We start from the raw sequence: 19255 nt of genomic DNA on the forward strand, positions 1-19255 counted from the left end.
TCAGCATTTTCATTTGAAATTGATATAAAACATAATTTTTTCATTCTTTAAACAGCAAAGTACTACCACGGTTTTTTTTTTGACGGGGACTACAAAATTCCCTAATAGTTGCTGCCCTCTAATGGTCAAATACTTGAGTGATTTCTCTGATGAACGTATGCAGTTGTATGTGCATGTGTGCACTTGCACACATGTGTGTATTTAATTTACAAGTTACTGTATGCTAGCTATCACACAAAATCTGGAAACTTTTCCAAATGTTAATGTACTTGTAATAAAATTGTGATCTTCTCAAATAATTGCAATCCCTAAGTAAAAATGAAGACATTTTAGCAAGTTTGATGTGGGCCAGGAAAATATGCAGTGAGACAATGAGGGAACATTTTTCAAACATCTATAACTGTGATGTTTAATACATGCAAACAAAAACTTTCTTTAGGAGAGCTATTGTTTTAATTATTTTGGGATGTGCTGGTAAATTTGTATTATGCACCCTCTAGGAATCCTCACTTGCTTAAAATACCCTTTTGTTTACAAACATATTTTGTTAGAGGTATTGCGGATATATGGATTCGCCTAAACATCATTCTGTGAGAAAAATCTATTCTACATTGAACAATGTGAGTCAAACGATGTTAAATGTGTTTGTTTCCTTTGACCTCATGAGGTTTTGCCAGTCTTCACTGTGAGTCACAAACAGACTGATACTACATGTAGTACTTTCTAATCTTGCTTGATCTCCAGTTCCTCTATCAAGCATGCTGCTGGGTTTAATGTTCTGAGGAACACATGTTCGGAATGCATTAGGTAGTAATCTGATAAGGAAATAGCATGAATTAAATAAATATAAACCAAATAGGTTCTAATATAATGTCTAACCAATGCAATAAAATCCACAAGCAGAGTAAAATATCTTATGAACAAACTGAAGAAGATGTTCTAACCTTCTGGAGGCGTGAATACTGAAATATTTGATTTGGGTCCAATGCCTGCACTGGTCTCAGCTGCAACATATACATCATACACCGTAAATGGTGTTAGGTTAGTGAATGCAAACTTAAGGTCTTTCGTGCTATTATCCAAAATCCGACCTGCAGAAACCAAAAGATACCATAGATTATTTTCTCATTAGGCATGCAATCATTCTCACATTTAAGTAGAGAGCCAAGAATAGCAATTAATGTTTGTTATTACAATTTTAAAACATTGTAATTACAATTATTACAAGTTTCAAACATTTACCTTAGTGGTACATTGATATCAGGTTAATTAAAACAATGGAAACAACATGAAAATCTTCTAGTACTCAAAATAATTTATTAAATCATAAAGCCCTATCCAATTACCACGTTATTTTTTGACATTTTTTAAAAAGAAAACATTAGATTTTGGCTAATATTAAAATAGTGACAGTATTTTATACATAAATTTAGTTAATTAAAATGCTAAATATTTTCATTGTCTTCTATAAAAAGACATATTTAGAAAATATTTGTAGTTCAGCTTCTGAGCAAAACTCCTTAAATAGTCCATCATCAAAATTCTTTTAATCCTCAACTTTACCTCTGAATACTTCTTTCTTTCTTTGCTGTAGCTGAAACCTGGCTCTCCCCCAAAAAAACACGGCTTCTGTTCCCTGCGGCCACCCCAAATGATCTAATTTTTCCCACTGTCATCAAGCGATGAGGCCTTCGGGTATAGTATGTGTTCCAACCCACCTCCTTCCTTACCAAAGCTCACAGCTTTCAATCTCATGTCATGGATGGCTTCCGCCAGTCCTCCTTGTTGCTGTGACTGACCTTCTAGGCCCATGGTCACTCGCCCTCATGCTGGATGATTTAGTGCCTGCTTCAATGTCACTGTCTTCCGTGCTACCATCTTAATTTGTGGTGATTTCAGGATCCCTAGACTTGATCCTTAAAACACTCCCAGCTCTCCTCAAATAATCTAATCCACCACCCCATCTCAGCCACTCCCACAGACATCATTATTACCAGTAACTGCGAATCTTCCATGACCTCAATTTTGTGAAACTCTCTCTGACTATTCCTTCTTATCTCCTGTTCACTTATTCTAGAACCCTGAAGCAACAATTCTTTAAGTTCATTGGGATCTCTAATCCGTTGATCTTATTATGAACTATTTTATTCTGCTTGGTTTGGTCCCTCACCACTCGGTTTCCACTCCTTATCCAGCCTCAATGGCACTGTCAATTATAATCACTACATTTACGTAAGCCTTCCATTCCATTGCCCTCCTCTTGTTGAAGGGAGCTGGAGAAAAACACAAATCCACTTTGATTGATATCACTTTATTCAATACAACACCTAAAAGGAGCCCCAAATTTTGCCTAGCCCCATACTCAACTTCCGTGACCCAATCACTCTCTACTCTTCTGGCTGATTTTTTTTCATAGAACCATAGGATCTCAGATTAGGAAAGAATTTTAGAGTTTACTTAATTGACATCCAGCAATAATATTTGAACCCCTCAAAATATCTGACAAGGGGACGTCCAGGTCCTGCTTACTCACAAAGATGGAGAACTTGCTACATTACGAAGTTGCCTATATTATTTTTAGAGAGCTCCAATTATTAGAAATGCATTCATTGTTCTAAGCAGAGATTTGATCTAACTGAAGTCCATTGTTCTTCAGAAATATATTTGCAATTAAGTAAGTCAAGGTCCACCTGTTCAAACATTTGAAGACACGTATGTACTCTAACACTTTTCTTCTTAGGAGTTATCTCATTCTTTCAGCTTCTCCTCAGGTAAATATGGAACATGGACAATGTTTTGCCACCCGTATGTTTATTTATGATTTTAAACAAAAAGTCCAAAGAGTCTCACCTCCCTTATTGCTTTTCTATTATCTGCTTCAATTGTAGGATCTTATAAAAAAAAAAAAGAGCATGGTATTTTTAAGGCGTTTGATAATACTATCATATTTTGCATAATTCTTACTCCAAAATGTAAACACAAAACTGATTGAGACTTACCTGATGGTCCATATAATTCAACTCTGTAACTAAATTTCCCTGTTACTACAGTAGGTGGGTCCCATGAAATTGAAAAGGACTTCCCTGTAATGTTGCCTGTTATACAGTTTTGTGGTGGTCCTTCAGGCACTAAAATGGTTATTAAAAAAAATGAATAAATAATATATACTTAAAATAAATGAGCATCTTATTAAATACACACAATAAAACACAAAGTCAGAAAGAAAATAAAATATCACACTATGAGCAAAGGGTTTTTTAATTTTACAAAAAAGGAAAAATGAACGAATTGAAGAATTTAAATAAGACATGCTGGATCATCAGATGAACTACTTATTTGCAACAGTTACTAATTTAATCTAATGTTGTATATGACTGCACAGGGTGTTTCATTTCATTCCAATATTGTTCCTTGCACAGTTACATTGTCTTGATAACACACTTATATATTGAATTCAACCAGGCCTGGGCATCTGACTTGAAAAACACTCTCCCCCTGGTGGACACAGGTAGAAGGGTCAGGGAATTAACTTGACCTACATTACCTTATTGGCAAAGATCTTCACTTTCTGCATCAATATTTGTATTTGGTTCTGAGAGGAAATTTATAACCTATAGTTAGAAGATTCTAAGGTAACATTGGTAACATATAAAAATAATGACATTTTTGATGTAATGTATGGTGATTAACAATAAAAATTTAAAAAAAAACGGCATGCTCAAAAAAAAAATGACATTTAAAAATAGTCTACTTTTCACAAGTGTGTTCCTACGTTTTACTTTCTTTTGATTGAAATGAAATATTCCAAATATTTTTCTCAAGTCAAAGTTCTTGTCTACTAAATTTCACTTTGTAAATGTATAAGAAGTATTGAAGGAGAAAATGGTATGATTCAAAGATGACTATTTAAATCAAGAAAAAACTTCAAACGTAATGTGATGAAATGATAAAAGCTGACAGCTATGTCATCAGAAAAAAAAAATACTGTGCTTTAGGGAAATTACCCTACCAGTAATAATTTCCAGTAACCTCAAAAATTACCAATCACAAATGACTGTCTGATACTACATATTTAATATGGTATTGTGTCAGTAACTACATAAATTTACATGTATATATAATACTATAATCCCATAATTAAATATATAAACACTCATAGCTAGAAATGTGTAGTCTTCAAATTTAGTAGTAATAATATCTAATTATACTCATTGAATCCTAACACCACCACCATAAGGGAGGTACTATTGCTGTCTCCATTTTTCACATAGGGAAACCCAGTGCAAAGAGGAGATAAATAGGTATATTTTTTAAGTACTATTTTTGTCTAATATTGAAATGTGAATCACATATTTCTGCCACTAAGGGTGTTACTTCCACATTTGGTTATAACAGTATCAGTGAGAGGAGGCTGTAGATGATTATAGGATAAGGAGAAGGGCAGAGATGATTAAGAAAAATTGCTCAGATCAAAGAACAATAAAAGCTGTTCATAGGATCATGGTTATTAGCTCAAGAATCCATTCTTTCAAATCTCCTTTCTCTTTTTAGATGTTTATGTTAGTATTGTAAAAGAGTACTGAAATTAAAGATGCTCCAGATGATATGCCCATGATCTATTATTGGGGGGAAATGTTATTGGAAGGGAAAGAAAGTTTTAACAAAAATATCTACATGGAAAAAATGAAAGATTATTATATAACTAATTTAATTCTTTGTTTTTTCGACCTATACAAAAAATGAAACCATACCTGATTCTGGTGTTCTGACAATTGTACTATCAATATAACCTGCTTCAGTTGTAACAGCAGAAACTTCAAAAAGATACGTTGTATAAGGTCTCAAATGTGTCACTACAAAACTGATAGGCTCTTTCCACACAGAGCTTATCTTACTCCTCGCCAACGTGCTTGACGAATATGTCGTACGTGATGGAGGCGTAACTCTACCAAGGGTTGGAGAAGGGCTGGTTGTACTCCATAAAAAAGATTCATTATTCTCCTAGTAAATAAAATAAATAGCAATAGAAAAATAATGTGGTATCTCTTGATGAACATGAGAAGTGTAATTCATTTATTTTTCCTTTATAGCATAAATATTATTCTTAAATTTATGTGTATGTGTATGATTCATTAAGATTTTAATAGATTATTATCTATTCAAGTTATGGACAAATTTGCTGTAACTTAATTATACCCATTTATGTTTACAGTGTTAGAACAGAATATATTTATTGCTTTTTTTATACCTTCATATTTCTTATGAATAGGACTTCAAAAGGCTTAGAATAAAGGTAAAGCGACAGCAAAATCATTGGTAAGAATTTTTAAAATTCATTTTAAAAGTGCAAGAACCAAAGAGATAAACTATTTTCCCTTTTGTGAAATTTCAAGCATAAGTCACTTTCTCACTGGTACTATCATTTTTTTCCTCATAAATACTCAAATGATAAAGCCAATTGTACATATATGCAAGTATGTATGTTAGTGTGTATATTAAAAATACAGCCTAATTTTAAAAAGAAGGTTTTAAGACTTTTATAACTTACCATATTTAAAACAAAAGTAATATTCTTTGTTTTTCCATCAATAATATCACAAAGATCATCTAGATTATTTTTGGAAATCCAGGGATTTCCCATAAATGATTAGAGTCATAAATTCTTCACCAAAAATATGTACAACAAAAACAATCTACTTCCACAAACATAACTTTGACTGTTGCCTTCCCTACTCCTCCTGTCATGTGGAAATATTATCTTTTTTCCAGTGATATTCTATACTTTCCTATTTCAGGTCTTTTTATAAAATATCTTCCACCCAAAATACTCCCCTTACATGATCTGCCCTGTCGTTACACCAAGGCCAATCCAACGTCCATTAACAAATGCTACTCCTTTCATGAAGTCTCTTCAGAGCTCCCTGTGAGATTTTTCTATCTCTTGAATTCTCAAACCCTTACCTTATTCTACCTTGAATACAGTCAATTGTGTATAACATGATACTATAACTGAACACTATAAGGAATGAAACAGCTAATAACCACTGAGGTTAAAAAAGTTTCCAGATACTGGAAACTTCAAGTTATAAGCTCACAACTAAAATTTCTGAGACACAGAAAGTGTTCCATAATACTTACATTACATTCTGGCATTTTCCCAGTCAAAATGTCTTCTACTCTGATGGAGACATCTTTCACTACTGTTCCACTTCTGGCATGTTTCACACTAATCTTGAAGCTGGTAATTTTGCCATTTGGTTGCCGAGGTAAATACCAAATCAGGTTTACTGCCGAATAGTTAAAGGCCTCAACTGTGAGATTCACCACTTTTCCTGGAGCTGGGGAAGAGACAGAGATTGAAGGAAAGGAAAAAACACTGATATAAAATTTAGAATGGCACTTATATAATGTTGAGATGTTATATTTCTCATGTCATATAAAATTAAATATACTCTGTTAGAAAAAAATCTACTTGGGTGAGACTTTTTGAAATATATTTAATTAATTTTACCTAAGATAAAAAACTGGAATTTGAGCCCACAGAGTTGTGTTTAAGAGGGAAATAAGTTTTACTTTAGGATTATTTGTCTAAGGGATCCATTGGTGAACTATTTCAAATAAGTCTGAAAAATATCCAATCAACAGTTATTTGTGAATATACAAACAAATTTGAATAACAAATCCTCTCCTAAAATATTTTGGAATTATGTAGATTGCTTAGATAATGAAGAAGTGGCAAACTGAAACAATTATCCAACCAACGTAAATATCTAGTGTCTAATATAAAGTGAATAGCACCCAACTGGTTGTGGTTATTTTATTTTGAGTTTTATACAACCTCAAAATCAACTTTCATCAGAATTCATGATACTTTATTATCAATTATTGATAAACCACAATAACAATCTATATGCTGGGTGTACCTGGGTGGCTCAGTTGGGTGGGGATCTGCCTTCGACTCAGGTCATGATCCCAGGGTCCTAGGATGGAGCCCCATGTAGGGCTCCCTGCTCATCAGGGGAGTCTGCCTCTTACTCTGTCCCTCCCCCCACTTGTGCTCATTCTCTCTCTTTCTTTCTCTTTCTCTTAAATAAATAAAATTTTTTTAAAAAAATCTATATGCTATTTTAGCTGAGATGAGACAAACATGAAGCCAGAATGAAAATTATGCCCACTAATTTCAAGGTAAGTTATGCAAAACTGACAAAGTAGAGCAAGTAATCAAGATCCTTCAGAATATAGAACATGACAAATCACTATTGAGAGAAATAAAAACAAAACAGCATGTCTGTGGTAAAATAAAATAAGTGATAACAGAGGTGCCTACTATTAAGATACTGAATAATTAGAGTTTAAATGCACATTGTAGGGAAGAATACCAAAATATGATTTGTAAATGAAAGCCATATAAGTTACATAAGGTACTTAGGTTGTGGGAAAGAGGTTGTATATGAGTGATATGAGTTAAACCAGAGAAACTAGGAAACTTAAAGACAGCTGCATTTTAATGGGAAAAAATAAAACAATTTGGAAGGATGATTAATCATTAATAATGGATAGAATGATGGATGGAACTTTTTTTCTCCAAGAAAAACTCATCAATGTAATTAATTAAAGCTTAAGAAGGACAATGACAATATAACTGTCTGACACTGAAGATTTAATATTTGAATTTCTTTTGGATGGATAAAATATAATAAAGCAAAATATTAAAATGTTAAATATATGATGCTATGAAATTATGAGTTAAAACTTTTATCATGAATCTCTTTTTAAAACTGAATATATTTGGCATATAACTGTATAAATTTAATGTGTGGGGCGCCTGGGTGGCTCAGTCAGTTAAGCATCAGTCAGTTAAGCGTCTGCCTTCGGCTCAGGTCATGATCCGGGAGTCCTGGGATCGAGTCCCGCATAGGGCTTCCTGCTCAGTGGAGAGTCTGCTTCTCCCTCTGCCCCTCATCCTGCTCATACTCTCTCTCTCAAATAAATAAAATATTTAAAAATAAAATAAAATAAATTTAAGATGTATGAGGTGTGAATTTGATACATTTCCATATTGTATTATGACTGCTATTGTAGTAATATTTAGTATTTCTATCATATTACATAATTATAATATCACATAACTATAATATTGCATTGTTATCTATATTCATTATACTGTGCACCAGATCTATGCTTATTTATTACTTGAGGCAAGTTTGTACCCATAAACAACATCGGTCTTATTCTCCATCCTCTATCCTCTGGTGACCAACATTTTACTCTCTTCATGAATCCCAATCACTCTTTTAAATTTCTTATTTGTGTAAACTATACAAATCTTTTTAAGTATGCCTGATACACACACACACACACACACACACACACACAAATTAAATATATACATACAAAAAAACAAATGCAATTTGTTTTCTAAACATTTTCAAATGAGCCTCAATAATAGTCACGGGGAACTACTCAAGTATAGAGAAATTTGAATTTATAAGGTAACCAAAACTTTATTAAATACATGATCTCAAAATATTTAAAAAGTGACCAGAAATATTAAATACATAGAAAGTAATTAAATATGCTGGGGTACCTGGGTGGCTCAGTCAGTTAGTTAAAGCATCTGCCTTCAGCTCAGGTCATGATCCCAGTATCCTGGGATCAGATCGAGCCCTGCTCCTGGGATTGAGCTCCTCTGGAGCCCCCTGTAGAGCCCCCTGTCGGTCTCCCTGCTCAGCAGTCTGCTTCTCCCTCTCTCTCTGCCCCTACCCCTGCTCATGCTGTCTCAGATACATGAATAAAATATTTTTTAAAAAGAAAGTAATTAAATATGTTAAATAACATTTAGTGAAAAAATGGTATTTTATTAACTTGCTTTAATAATTTTTGTCTCAATTAAATATTTCTGCTTTTATTTTCTGTTTATGACTTCATCATGTCTGAAGAATAATCCTGGCTCTTTTCTGTAGTTGGTAGGTCTTTCCCTACTTTAAATATTCTATTTTCTACTACTGGCCTTTTATGTACCAAAACCCATTATTTGTTGATGTTCATAGAGTGAACTTATCCATCTTGATCCAAGTAAAGGTTTGACACTGTGGTATCAAAAATTTCTGTTTATAAAGTCATTTCATCTTTCAGATAAGTGTCTTCCAACACTTTGAGGATATATCTAGACTAGTGACATGCATAAATTTGTATAGGTATGTGAAGGTGTCTACGACTTTTCAAAGTGTACACTCTGCAAAGTATACATTTATTGAGCCAGAAAGAAACTTCATAAATCCAATATAGAGACTTTTCCTACATTTCTAAAGATCCATCAAGTTGAAAATGGAGGTGCATTCTAAGATCTTAAAGCCAAAATAAATTCTATGTTTACCTGAAATAATGCTGCATGGGAAGTTAAGAAGTTGAGATCTTTGTGCCTGTGGATGCAACATCAACTCAGTATGGCATAAATAGTTAACCTGTATACTCTTCCCAAGAGTATTTTTATTCATGGGAAAAGAAATTCCTTCTGATTTAACAATAAAAAATGCAGCTTATTTATTCCATTGAACTATTCCTTAAATTTGTGTTTTTTATAGCGTAAGTAATAAAAAGGGGCACTTGGGTAAAAACTGCAGAACACTGACACAATTAAATTTATATTTACATTATGTTTTTACCTCTTTACATTTACCAAAAAAAAAAAGTCAATATAGGGGCAAGAGAAATTATATAATTATCTGATATGCCCAAAAACACACAATAAATGAGAAGACAAAACTTTTCATGTCATTCAAAAGTTATTCCAATTAACTTCCCTAAAACTTAAAAACATAAGTAATAAATTTTTATTTTATACCCTAATGAATATTTAATTTTCAAATGATAATTTTCCCACTTGAATTTTAGTGGGATTATTTAGTTGTACAAATAATTTGAAAGTCAATATGCTCAAAATCAAAAAGAGTAATTTAAACCTCATAAATCATTAATTTCTAATTTTAAATAAACTCCTGAATTTTCTCTAACTTCTTATGGAATAGAGCATGTTTTCATATGATTCTCTAAAGTCTCAAATAGAAACTAGGCCACAAAGCTTGATGCATGTTTTTTAACATGAGCCATTACATTATCCTCTCTAGATACACAGGGCCCATTTCAGTTTATCCCTTTGGCATAAAGTGGTTCACTGGAAGATTTTTATCTTTTAAATATGTAAAACATTTATCGTTGCAAAAAATTATGGAAATTCTTTTTATAGCAGTTATCAGTAACCTGACATATTACTTAGTAACTCATGTATCCTAGCTCACAAGAATGTAAGTTCCACAGAAAATACCTGTTGTTGAATGGAGATGCCATTATTTATTTAACCATACTGCATTTATTGGTTCTAAATTTTGCTATTATAAGTAAATAGAGGAATTATTAAATAAATAAAAGCACCTCCAATCACTAACTTATTTTTATCATAAAGCTTATGTTCTACTAGGCTGATATATACAATAAAAAATAAGCAAGTAAATATGTAACATATCAGGCTGGTCCAATGAAGAAAAATAATTTGTTAGGACTAGAGATGGACAGGAGGAAATAGAGGCTATTTTACAAGGTGTAGTTAGGAAAGTAATGTGAGATTTGAATTAACTAGGGGAGAGAGACATGCGGATATTTAGTGAAAGAGTATTCCAGTTAGAGGAAACAGCAAGTGCAAAGGTCCTTTGATGGAAGATAGGTATGGATGGTGTATTTGGAGGGAGGGGAGTATGTCAGAGATGGATCAGAGAGGGAAAAGAACATCCAGAGTGCTATGGACCATGGGAAGGACTTACGGTCTTATTCTAAGTAAGACAGGAGCCCTATTAGGAAGAGAGAAGCAGGGGCACCTGGGGGGCTCAGTCATTAAGCATCTGCCTTCGGCTCAGGTCATGGTCCCAGGGTCATGGGATCGAGCCCCATATTGGGCTCCCTGCTCCGCAGGAAGCCTGCTTCTCACTCTCCCACTCCCCCTGCTTGTGTTCCCTCTCTCACTGTGTCTCTCTCTCTGTCAAATAAATAAATAAAATCTTAAAAAAAAAAAAAGCAAAGAGAGAAGCAATATGGTCTGGCTTATGTTTCAAAAGATGATGTTTCTTATGTGGAGAAAGGGAACTGTAGGCAGGTAAGCTGGAAACAGGAAAACCAGTAAGGAGACTTTCAATTGTTCAGGCAAGAAGTGATAATAGATTAGAGTGATTTGCAATTAGGGTGAGATTCAGGATGCATTCTGATGTAGTGCTGGCACAATTTGCTGGTAGAGTATACTATGAGAGGCATCAATGGTACATCAGGCTCTTTCCTCTCCACCACTGAAAGAAGGGAGGTATCTTAAATTGGTTTGATAACGACTATATGTTATGGAATAATATAACTATAAAATCTATATTTCCAAAAGTCTAATGTCATAAAAGTGTGTATGATTTGGTATTAACAGGAAAAAGTAGGCTATAAACTTGCATAATTGGCATAAGGCTACTTTTATGAATATATAGTCATACAGACACATATTCATGGGAGAAAAAAAGGACCAGCCAGGAGTGCACCAAAATGGTAAAAGAGTTTTTATATGACAAGGCCATGGATAATTTTTACTGTCTGTTTCTTATTTTTTCAAAGTTTTTTTTAAGATAACACCTAACTGCTTTCATAATCATAGAGAAAAATATATAATTTTAATGAATAACTATTCAAGAAGACTCTAAAAGTAATTGAATGGCCATGCTTTTGAAGATTCTATGGATTTTAACACCATTATCTGGTTTATATGCCTATTTATTTTAAATGACAAAAACTCATAATTAAGTTAAGTTGGAACAAATGATTTAGGCAAATTACCACTTTCTGCAGTTTGGAAAAGAAATGGGTCACTAAACACTCCAATACCAGCGCTGTTTTCAGCCGCAACCTAAAACAGACCAAAAGAATTACGTTCAAACTTTTTACTCTCTAATTAAACAGAATCTGAAATAATAAAATTTTGACTTGTTGATAAGTCAAATGATAAAGACACTTTTCCCTTACTTCCTGCAATACTCCCAAAGTAGAAAGCACACATGTAGCTATTCCTTATTTCCATTATCCCTAAGGGTATATTTGCAGCCTTTTGATTCAACAGATTTCTTCAATTCCTAATGGAAAAATTAATAGTCAAGTTTTATAGTCAATTAGTAGTATTAATAGTAACAGTTATTATTTATGGGCAACTTTTACGTACCAGGAAATCTCCTAGAAATTTTATGTATCTCATTTTATCCACATTATCAAAGCATAAAGTGTTTTGATCAGAATTTTATAGATGAGGAAACTCGTGGAGTGAAGTCAAGTAACTTGCCTGAGTCATACAGGAATTCCAGAATTCCACTGAAGTCATGCTTATTTCTAAAGCTCAACCTCTTTCCATTATTTTCACTTCATGCCAGACACTATGACTATTTCTGTAACAAATACGAAACCATATATATGGTATCTGGCTTTAGAGTTTACAATCTAATCAGTCAAATACATACTCAAGAAAACAATTTTAAAAATAAGCTTAATCAGTTAGACTAAGTATTCTGAATTTAAAAGATAGAAAAATTATTTTTGACTCAGATAGCCTAGCCAAATAGACTAGAATAGGCAGAGAAATGTCATTATTGAGATTAAGACTCTTAATGCTCTTCCAAATGCTGTAACTGGTGTCTGAAAACCTTAGTTTAAATAGAACTCCACCAACTCCTAAATGAGTAGTTGTAGGCAATTTACTGGTCCTAGTTTAAGTCACCTTTTCCTTCTCTTTAAAATGCGAATAATGATACATCTATGTCATAGAATTGTTCTAAGGACAAAATGAAATAACACATGTAAAGTACTTTTTTTCCCCAGATTATGTAGATTAGATATCTACATTTGAAGATATCAAATGTACTGCACGAAATACCCTTTGGAATTCTGCAATGGCTAACATTTATTTGAACAGCGTAAAGGTCACAACAATGATTTATAAAGTGTGGGATTAAAAGAAGAATAAGGGCTTCCCAACAGGCCTGAAATAAGAGAATTCAAAGGAATAAAAATTCAAACTCCATAAAAATAGATCTAAGCAGAACTAGGTTAGCTAAATTACCTTTCTGTCTGTAACAGCTTCTTATCACATTAAAATTTAATCTTTACATATTACCTTCAATGGTATATTTTAACATATAAACTAATCTAAATATGGGCTGTTGACAGAAAATAAGTATACTATGCCATTTTTATGTGTCAGTTAGAAAATGTCTCCTACTCTTTACCCATGTTTCTGCAATGAAATAGCCATCACGAATCTTTGACTTTGACTTTTGCATCAGTAAAAATTTCCTTTTAACTGTTCTCATATGGGGGATCCCTACTATAGGGAAGCTCTAATTCTTACTGTGTGCTTTGCTTTCACAAATAGGCATGCTTCCAATAAGGAAACCCCCACACCAGGCAAATTCTCTCTTTCCCATCATTTCTTACCATCCAGAAAGCCATCTCAGTTATGTCTTATCACATATTTATACAGCTTTTATAGATTTTTTTCTCCATATTCAATTATCTTAAAAGCTCAAAGAACATATCGATGTTATGTTGAAAATAGAAAGGATCAAAAAGATATCTGTATCTTTTACTATACTCTGGAAATATCACAAATATATCTTAATTGTAAACATTTTCATATGGCCTAATTTAGGATTGCTTTTTATATGCTCTTCTTTAATTTCTAAATAAGATGTTTAATTTTGCATATTAAACATTGTAAAGAACTGAAAATTTTTATAAACACAAAAGACACAATAAATGTTCAGGAAACACTTATTGAATGGAACTGAATTGAATTCATTGTTCTCCAAAAAGCTGGCTCAGTAGAAACTTTCATACCATTATTCAAATTTTGATAACAGACACACAAATACAATAGGATTAAGAGAAAAATAACAAAGATAACTTAAAGGTTAATGAAAAAGTAGAATATTTTTACTCTTAAGCCTAAATTATGTAATTTAAACTTGATTTATTATTTGAAAAAGTTGCTGTTAAATGTTTTTAAAATAAATAAATTATATAAATACACCTAAAAATGAAAAGCGATTACAACAGTTGTTCAAATTTTAAGAGCCCAGATGGGCCCTGAGGTCATGACTCAGATGATCATTCTTCAATCACTTGGCTGTGTTCAGCTTTAAATGCTGGTGGGAAAATCTCCTTCACTTTTAAAATTAATACTAAGCATTAATATGAAGTACTTAATACTAAATATTAACAAAATATTACCTTGATTTCATATGTTGTTCCAGGATTAAGATTAGTAAGAAGAACTTCCAGACCGTCTGGCTTTGTTCTAACTTGTGTGTATTCTGTTTGCATCCATGGACAAACTTCCTTATATTTAACAATGTAAGATATAATCCTTCCATTTGGATTAGGTGGTGTATTCCAAGACAGAAGAATCCCGGCAGATCCAACTCTTTCTCCTGCTAGGAAGACTGGAGGCCCTGGTTCTATTTAAAAAAAAAAAAAAAAAGTTATTAAAAGGTCAAACAATTATTGTATTTTCACAATCATAAATAAGAAAGTTTTTACAAATGTAGACTTTTGAAGTTCCCAAAGACTAATGGTATCTCAAATGTGACTTTATCCTCCCTAGAGCTTTGCTACCAAAAGAAAAAAAAAGATTAAATGCTTTGGGGGATACCAGAAACATTCTTTTATAAGAATGTAAAAAATGGAATGCTACCACATACTACATGCCAAATACACTTTTGATGCCAGATCATTTTTAAGAGAAACTTATTTGTGCAAAGCTTACACATAAAACTAAGAAAGCAGGAACACAGTGTTACAAACTAAATAATTCTTCCTGAGCAAGTATAGTGAGTCCATTTTCATGACTCTGTATTATTTAAATATTACCATTAGCCATCTCTCTGATCCATTTCACAAACAAGTACAATTATCTACTCTCTGAAAGTCAAGAAAGCTAAAAACCCATTAGAACACAGGTCTTAAAGATATCACTTTCTTAAGTTTCCATTTTGCTTTAATTACTAACCTGTTTTCCTGTATATAAGGCACATGGTGCTAATGTAAGTATTTCCATCCAATAGATTTATACTAGCTGCAAATACTTCATTAAAAATACTTCATAAAAAAAGGAAACATATACTCACTTGTTACATTGGTTGTCACTGTTCTACTAACAGGTGAGCTGTATGTTGTAGCAGAAATAGAAGAGATGGTTACATCGTACCTAGTACCAGGAACAGCATTGGAAACATCAACCTAGAACACCAAAAACAAATAATTGCGTTAAAACTCTTTCTGGAAAACAAGAAAGCTAAAACAATAAATCTATCACAACAACAAAATAAAGTAACATCTCACACAATAACTCTGCACTGTTTAAAATATTCCAAGTTCCATATTATTGCAAAATATAATAAATTTGTTCTATCACATAACTATTTATCAAGTAACAGATAATAAAAACTTATAAAACATACTGTGTTATCAAAAACTAAATCAGTATTTCAATCGCTCTAGCTTGTTGTCACAAGAAACAACTATTTAAGAGTCTTAAGAAATCTACAGCCCATTCCTTAACATTCTTAGGAGTATATATGAAATACCTGTGTCTCTGAAGTTCCAATAAAAAGTAAAAGAAAAATGATAAGAAAATCCATCATTATTACATTTTTCAGGCAGTGGAATCACATTGATGGCTCTAGAGAGAAATGTTGCCTGCATTAATGATTTAAAGACAGATCCTCCTGGCAAGTACACAATTAATGAGACTGGATTACTCAATAGCTCTGCCCTTTCTTTGTTAAACTATTCATGAACCCTTGGATGGCTGGCTGTAGGTTCGGGGTAAGACTTAAGAAAAAAAAAGGCATAGACGTTGCTAAGGTAACAGTCCACCCATGCTGAAACTCACACTCATCAATTCAGCATCAGTGTTTTTGTCTTCATTTTATGCTTTTAAAAACTCTCAAAGGAGTAAGTGTTCATGGTGAATGATTTTCATAAAGAACTTTCCTATGAGGACCAAATATAAACACAAGTTGGCTCGGCAAGTATGACAATGAAAACTATACCTGATACTCTCCACCTCCAAGATCTTTGATAGTAACAAAGCCACTGTCAGGAACAAGATCCACATGAAACCTTTCCACATGGCCAGAGGGCAGGCTCCAGTACAGAGAAAAGGAATGTGTGGAAATATTGAAGGCTTTAAGTTTCTCGGGTTTTTCTGGTTCTGATATTGAAAAATAGAGGTTTGAAATAGAGTTATTCTCCTAAATATTCAAAGAAAAAATGAAAGTCAATAATCTGTCAGATTTAAATATAACCACATTGTTAAAAAGCACTGAGTCCTTTAAATTATCTCTGGTCACACAATGGTGTTAGGCATCTAAATCTTTAATAGTTACTAGTTTTTTTTTTTGTTTTTTTTTTTAAAGATTTTATTGATTTATTTGACAGAGAGACAGCGAGAGAGGGAACACAAGCAGGGGGAGTGGGAGAGGGAGAAGCAGGCTTCCCGCGGAGCAGGGAGCCTGACGCGGGGCTCGATCCCAGGACCCTGGGATCATGACCCGAGCCGAAGGCAGACACCCAACGACCAAGCCACCCAGGCGCCCCAATAGTTACTAGTTTTTAAATATAATTATCAGAAATGGTATTTCAATTTATGTATCTGTTTCTGGGATATTCTTTACCTGCTAAAATCTGTTGGTTGTCCAAATTGTTTTTTTCCTTTAAATTTTTTTATTGTTACGTTAATCACCATACATTACATCATTAGTTTTTGATGTAGTGTTCCATGATTCATTGTTTGTGCATAACACCCAGTGCTCCACGCAGAACGTGCCCTCTTTAATACCCAACACCAGGCTAACTCATCCCCCCACCCCCCTCCCCTCTAAAACCCTCAGTTTGTTTTTCAGAGTCCATTGTCTCTCATGGTTCATCTCCCCCTCCAATATCCCCCCCTTCATTCTTCCCCTCCTGCTATCTTCTTCTTTTTTTTTTCTTAACATATATTGCATTATTTGTTTCAGAAGTACAGATCTGTGATTCAACAGTATTGCACAATTCACAGTGCTCACCATAGCACATACCCTTCCCAATGTCTATCACCCAGCTACCCCATCCCTCCCACCCCACCCCCACTCCAGCAACCCTCAGTTTGTTTCCTGAGATTAAGAATTCCTCATATCAGTGAGGTCATATGATACATGTCTTTCTCTGATTGACTTATTTCACTCAGCATAACACCCTCCAGGTCCATCCACGTCATTGCAAATGGCAAGATCTCATTCCTTTTGATGGCTGCATAATATTCCATTGTGTGTGTGTGTGTGTGTGTGTGTGTATATATATATACCACATCTTCTTTATCCATTCATCCATCAATGGACATCTTGGCTCTTTCCACAGTTTGGCTATTGTGGACATTGCTGCTATGAACATCGGGGTGCATGTACCCCTTCGGATCCCTACAGCCCAAATTGTTTTTTAAAGCTTATGCTCTAATTGAAAACTTGAATCATTTTAAGCAAATTACTTAAGTCCAAACTATTGATCCAATTACCTGGATATTTTAACCGAGCAGAAGATATTGGAAAAAAAATATTACTATCATCTGCCAAATTTTTTTAAAGGGTGAGCATTTCTGATGAATATTTACTCAGGTGTCTCCTTAAAAGAAAAGCTGTTTTCATCTAGGAAGTGAACTACGATAGCTTTTAAACAGTAATTTAAGTATTTATTTTAAGTATTAATTGTCCTAGCCACTTCAACCATATTTTTCTACCTTTGCTTCCACTGCTCCCAGAGTTTTTTTTTTTTTTTATGGTGCAAAAAGGTGACTTTTTTATTTTTATTTTTATTTTTTTAAATTTTTTATTGTTATGTTAATCACCATATATTACATAATTTGTTTTGGTGTACTGTTCCATGATTCATTGTTTGTTCATAACACCCAGTGCTCCATGCAGAACGTGCCCTCCTCAATACCCATCACCAGGCTAACCCATCCCCCCACCCTCCTCCCCTCCAGAAACCACAGTTTGTTTTTCAGAGTCCATCATCTCTCCTGGTTCGTCTCCCCCTGACTTACTCCCCTTCATTCTTCCTCTCCTGCTGCTCCCAGAGTTTTGTTTATGCTGCCTGTACCTCCTTGAAGGGAGTTTTCTACATAAAGTTCTTCTGACTGGTTGCCAACGAGTCAGATTTTCACTCTGCCTTATCTTTAGTGCAGATTCCAGAAAAACAATATAGGGGGAGGAAGAAAGATTATGAAGCCAAGCATGCAAAAAAATACCTGATAAAGACCAAATCTAATACCATTTCCAAAAAGAAGGACTATGAAATTAATTATTTAACTCTGCTTATCATTTTCAAGTCCATCTATCAGAGATGATTTCAAATGGATATAATAAAAAAAATGAAATACACATTTCCTAGCAAAACTGATAGGGCCATGGCATAAAATAGAAACCTTAAGAGGTCAATTTCTCACATTTGGGCAGGTGAGAGATACTTTTAGAGTAGTCTTTCTTTATCTTCTTTGAAAATTTCCTTTAATGCTTATAATGCTTCCCTAGTAACTGATCCAGGTATTGATCAATTAATTTCCACCATGACATTCTCAAAGATACAATAAACAGTCTCTTGGCATCATCTCCAAACTGTCCATGTAGGGAAAACTGCAGTCTTATAATAACTCTTTAGAATACTGTAAACCCAGGTGTGCCTGGGTGGCTCAGTCGTTAAGCATCTGCTTCTGGCTCAGGTCATGATCCCAGGATCCTGGGATCGAGCCCCGCATCAGGCTCCCTGCTCCACGGGAAGCCTGCTTCTCTCTCTCCCATTCCCCCTGCTTGTGTATCTGTTCTCGCTGTGTCTCCCTCTGTCAAATAAATAAATAAAATCTTTAAAAAGTAAAATAAAATAGAATACTGTAAACCCAAGGTAAAAAGATCAGAGGAATACCCAGTTTGCATGGGTAGAATTCCTTTGTTGTGCATAGCTGCTGGCATTTTTTCCTCGATCATTCTGCACACAGACCTATGTCCTCTGTATTCCCAAGCTTCAGAGAAAAGAGCTTGGTTCTTCTCACCAGCCCACATTAAAATAGGCAGAAGTCTAACATGACAAAAGTCCAACCAATTACTACTCAGTCTGACTGATTTATGTGAGGGCTAATACTATGTATTTCCTCAAG

The 19255-nt window shown here is 33.8% G+C and overlaps 1 protein-coding gene across 8 annotated transcripts in view; it reads right to left on the minus strand.

The window, feature by feature from the left end:
• PTPRQ (protein tyrosine phosphatase receptor type Q) overlaps window positions 1–19255 on the minus strand; it is a 243858-nt gene that overhangs the window by 174896 nt on the left and 49707 nt on the right. For 7 of the 8 annotated variants that reach the window (XM_027595088.1, XM_027595090.1, XM_027595089.1 and 4 more), the window contains 8 exons: window positions 16122–16282; window positions 15195–15306; window positions 14299–14525; window positions 11860–11929; window positions 6139–6338; window positions 4752–5001; window positions 3000–3128; window positions 945–1091 (listed from right to left, as the gene is read on the minus strand). In XM_027595088.1, the coding sequence (XP_027450889.1) occupies window positions 945–1091; window positions 3000–3128; window positions 4752–5001; window positions 6139–6338; window positions 11860–11929; window positions 14299–14525; window positions 15195–15306; window positions 16122–16282 (1296 nt within the window). Of the gene's footprint in view, window positions 1–944; window positions 1092–2999; window positions 3129–4751; window positions 5002–6138; window positions 6339–11859; window positions 11930–14298; window positions 14526–15194; window positions 15307–15653; window positions 15749–16121; window positions 16283–19255 lie in introns of those variants that run through there. The other variant, XM_035721848.1, reaches the window with a different exon arrangement.

The sequence above is a fragment of the Zalophus californianus genome, chromosome 9 (genome assembly GCF_009762305.2).
Source record: "Zalophus californianus isolate mZalCal1 chromosome 9, mZalCal1.pri.v2, whole genome shotgun sequence".
Lineage (NCBI taxonomy): Eukaryota > Metazoa > Chordata > Mammalia > Carnivora > Otariidae > Zalophus > Zalophus californianus.